General features: G+C 39.2%; 1 protein-coding gene across 1 annotated transcript; it reads right to left on the reverse strand.

Moving 5' to 3' along the window:
* Positions 1 to 1,619: 1,619 nt before the first annotated feature.
* Positions 1,620 to 4,062, reverse strand: LOC21387151 (mitogen-activated protein kinase 7). Its single transcript, XM_010098723.2, has 3 exons — positions 3,815 to 4,062; positions 2,792 to 3,219; positions 1,620 to 2,707 (listed from the first exon to the last, which is right to left on the reverse strand). Exons 2-3 carry the CDS (start codon positions 3,212 to 3,214, stop codon positions 2,024 to 2,026), a joined length of 1,107 nt encoding a protein of 368 aa, XP_010097025.1. The 5' UTR covers positions 3,215 to 3,219; positions 3,815 to 4,062; the 3' UTR covers positions 1,620 to 2,023.
* Between the last annotated feature and the right edge of the window lie 834 nt (positions 4,063 to 4,896).

Consider the following 4,896-nt stretch of genomic DNA (forward strand, 5'->3'; position numbering starts at 1 on the left):
GGGGAATTTTTGGCAGAGTGTCGACCTAATTTCAAGATGATTTGAACGAGCACAGGGAGATTTTTATAGTAACGAAAATCTCTCGACTCCTAGCCGTCCGATGAAGTAACTATACATCCAACGACAAAGATGTATGGACTCAATCCAACAGTTAGAGGGAGAGCGAGAAACTGGAAGGACACGATCCAACGGCACAGATTTACCCGTTTAAACAGAAGCCCACGTCAACATAGTGACCAAATTGAGACGACGTTTGCACTTCTAGAAGGGCTCCAAAGCGCCAGAACCATCATTACAGGGGAGGCTTGGAGTTAGGCTCCCACGCCCGAAGCAAACGGAGAGGCCAAAGTAAATCCCAGCCTAGTTAAAGCTCGAGGCAGTCCAAAGAAAAGCCTCAACCTTGGGGGCAACTCTTGCGTGGAAAAATATGCTTTGACACGTCGGATGACGACCATGCTCCACGTGGCCCTAACCCACCACATTAGATAGTAGTCGACGTCTAAAGCTCATTTTCCCCTCTGCCATTCGGTGAAAAGGCCGATCGTATGAGAATTCATGCAACCGCCGACCCTACAACAGTCGAGGCATGCATGACTAGAGGTACTATGAGGGGATCGACCGGGGCGTAGGCCCTGGCTTGTGAAATATAATTTAGACGCAGAGGGCAGGACGCTTAAGCTCGGATCCACATCCCAAGAATAACCTCTGAGGTGACAGGGGGAAAATCCCTAGATTACTTCTTGGTTTAGAGAATGTCAGTAGCACAAAGAATGATTACCTACCCATAAAGCACCTAGAATGGACCAATGAAAATCATGGAAGATCCGTATAGCCGTAATAGTGGACGAAGTGGGTGAGTTAACATTCTAAAATGTGCAGAGAGGCTACGGTCTAGGCATGCAAGATAATAGGCCATTCGAGAAAAACCATCAGAGGACCCCCTGTCATAATCTGCCCCAAATGTACTCATATGTAATCTGTGAGATATAAATGGGACAAGACCCCAGAGAAAGATAAGGCTTTTTTGGGCAGATTCTGTAACCTTTGAAGGAAGAAAGAAAGGAAAATACAATAACAAGTGGATGTAGCTCTTTCATTATAGAGTGAACCACTATACCCTCGTTTGTTCTTTTCGTTTTAACGGCAAATCCATACGTCTTCAAAATACATTGAATACAAGCACAATCGGTTACACTTTCCCGATAATATAACTAGTTTTAGCCGGTAATCTGACTGACCACTGAGTGGTAATCTGACGTAATCTTATTGATGAAATTCTACCGTCAACACTTGGTATCTTTGGCATTTCTCTTGTAAGAATAAAATAACATAAATAAAATTAGAAAAAAATTTCTACAGGGAAAGACATTGAAACAATAACGAACTGAAATAGGGACTAGTGGTGGATGGATGCATATAATTTTTTTCTCAAATACTTAAGACCCTATTTATTTCACCGATTTAAGTTTAGAATTCGAGTTTTACTACCATAAAAAACTCTCAAAAACAGTCACGTGTAACTTTTTTACTACAATAAAAAGCTCTCACATAAAGTCACATTTCAAGTCGAATTAAAAACTCAAATCAGTGAAGTAAACGAGTCCTAAATGAGCCTCCTTTTAGGTCTATTTCGGACCTTTAAATCCGGTCAAAACCAGAAAAAGTATTCGAACAACAAAAACAATTCCCGCCATACGTTACAAAGTTTTTGGAGCCTCATCATACATAGTACTCCATTGACTATATGATTTAAATTAAATGGTGCATAAAATATGGGATACTATTGGAGAATTTATTGAACACCACTACATCTACTTCCGAAACAAGATGCGATGTTATGCTACTAAAACAGATGTTTAAGAAACAAAATCTTTAGGAATAGAAACTAGAATCATGGTGTTCAACTGCAGATTGCTCAAAACATAGCAGAGCAAGTACTTAAAGAGGAAAAAACAATACCTGCTAATTCAAAAAGCTACAACAACTCAAGAAAAAACCTTATTGGGGAGGATATTGATATTACTCATGTATTTGCAGAATCAGCTTCAGGATGGTAATGCAGCATTTCGCTCCACATCATCTCCCTTATCATATGTTCACCCAAATTCTCATCTATGTCGAGACTGATTGGAACCTGGGCCAGAGGATTGCATCTCGGATCATAAAGCCCCGCCATGTAAGGGTGTTGGAGTGCTTCAGTGACAGTGGTTCTCTTAGTTGGATCAAACACAAGCATCCTTTGCAACAAATCTATAGCCAACGGATCGGCGTGGGGATAAAGGCCCGTAAAATGCATTCCCCTAGAGTAAGGCAAGGATTTTATGAACTTCCTCGCCTTTGGATTGTCAATGAACTCGAGATCAGCTTCACTTTGGCTGCCGAGAACGTTGATTATCAGCTTTAGTTGGTTGAGGCATTCGGTTCCTGGGAAGATTGGTTTTCGACCAAGGATTTCAGCGAATATGCATCCTACAGACCAGACGTCAATGGATGTTCCATAGTTGTCACAGCAGAGGAGTAGCTCTGGTGCGCGGTACCAGCGAGTGACGACATATTCAGTCATGAATTGGCCATTTCCTCTGCTCGTTCTCGCCAGACCAAAATCGCATATCTTCAGGTCACAATTAGCATTGACAAGGAGGTTTCCGGGCTTCAAATCACGGTGAAGAATGTTCGCTGAATGAAGATATTTGAGTCCACGAAGCAACTGCAACATGAAAAATGTGAATCAGCAACAACGAAAGCACAATTACAAGAGAGTAGAGCCTTTGAAATAACATTAATCTAATACCTGAAATAAGAAATATTTGCAATGGTCATTGGAAAGGGGCTGTGAAGACTTAATAATTTGATGGAGATCGGTATCCATGAGCTCGTAAACGAGATAAACATCCTTGAAAGTTTCTCTGTGAATAGGCATCATAACATCTTTTAGAGCAATCACATTCTCGTGCCGGATATGCCTAAGAAGCTTAAGCTCCCTCAGAGTCCTCAAGGCGTCGATGCGGTTCTCAAACACGTTATTGATCTTCTTGATCGCGACTTTCTCATTGGTCTCCCTATTAATGGATGAGCACACCACGCCGTACGCTCCTCTCCCTATGGGCTTGATGGGAACATACTTGGTGTCAATCTCAAACAAAGTTTGCCACATTGAGTAGTAATGCTTTCCTCTTTGCCTAGTTCCATTAGGAGGCTCAACCAAAGTTGCCATTTTTGCTACACAGATCACCGCAACATAATCGAAATTACTAAAACTTCAAATGACATAGCCAAAGCAATGAGGTATTATTATACAAAAATGAAGAGGCAACATGGTTTTTGGGTGTGTCTGTTAAAAATACAAGTTTTATAATACCAAGGGTTCTGAGACTTTAGAATCAATCCTTACTTGCTAATTCTTCTTCTGGGTTTTAATCTTTCCTGTGAGGTTAAGGCTATATTCTCTTCACTTTTTCTTCCCCTTTTTAAATAGTTAAATTCCCCACTTTCCTCCCCCCCTCTTTTCCTCTTTTCCCCACCATATCTATTCCTAATCTTTCAAAAACTTTAGTACCCAAAACCTAAACCTCTCAAAATTCAGTTCACACATAATTTAGGCTAGTCATTAAACTTCCACAGTTCAACCCCTTTGATTTTCCATTTTTAATTGAGCCAAAGAATCAAGCTTTCACTCTGATTCAAGTAAAAGATTCCTTCAAACAAACCAAGCAAAGCCAATCTTTCCCAAAACAAAGCTTCACCCTCCAATACAAAAATTGTCAAACAAAAATTCAAATAAACAAAAACGAGCGAGAGAGAGAGAGAGACTAACCTCAATAAGTGAGGACCAACATGAATGAGCTAGAAGATCCTGAAGCAAAAAACAAGTATCATCTATACATATATTTATATATGTGTATATATATATATATATATATATCCTTGTCAAAACAGGTCAGATCTTAAAAGGGCAACAGATTTCAGATTCCTCATGTCGTCGTGATCAGAAAACCTGAACGATATACCCCATGGCAAAGAGAGAGAGAAACTAAAATATAAAGACCAAAACAAAACCAAACAAAGAAAACCCAAAAAAGAAACAGAAAGGAAAAGGCTTAAATTATGGAAAATCAGAAGAAGAATAAATTTAGAAAGAGGATTTGGGTTGGGCGAGAATGGGGCAGATCATGACCCAAACCGCATGACGCCCACACGCTGTTTTAGCTACACAAATACGCATAAACGACACATACGGATCTTCTTCTTTTTTTTTAAAAGGAGTCAAATCGAAGCACTATCAAACAAGCAAAGAAGATGAAAAATGGGAAGCAAGCGATAGATATTAGTGTCGTCTCTCTCTCTCTCTAAATTTCTAGTCAGACTCAGCTCGGCTTACTTGAGCTTCATGCCAAGCTCAAACTCGACGCTAGTCTCGTACTAGACGCATGTTTATCCGTTTCACCTTCCTTTTTGATACCCTTTTAGGCCTTATCGCCGCGTCCCCATACGCTCGGAAATGACCGTTGCCGTAGAAAAGCACAAAAAAGAAAATTTCCAAAAAAGAAAATTTCATAGATAAGCAACTATTTTGAATGGTTATTTGCTAATCCCTTCTCCTTTACGTCTTTTATGACTCGTTCATTTTATTGATTTAAATTTTTAATTTTAGATCTTTACAGTAAAAAGATCTTAAAAAATATCACATCTAATTTTTTTTGTTATAGTAAAAATTTTTTACAAAATGTCACATCTCAACTCGAATTAAAAACTCGAATCCGCGAAGTGAACAAGGTCCCAACAGCTTCAATCCATTCCACTCTCACTTTTTTTTTCGACTGTTCTACATATTTTTTAATGCTATTTTGATTAAATTTAACCGTAAAATATTTACCTCACTACTAATTTATTAAATAA

Source organism: Morus notabilis, unplaced genomic scaffold (assembly GCF_000414095.1).
Source record: "Morus notabilis unplaced genomic scaffold, ASM41409v2 Scaffold844, whole genome shotgun sequence".
In the NCBI taxonomy this organism is placed as follows: Eukaryota; Viridiplantae; Streptophyta; class Magnoliopsida; order Rosales; family Moraceae; genus Morus; species Morus notabilis.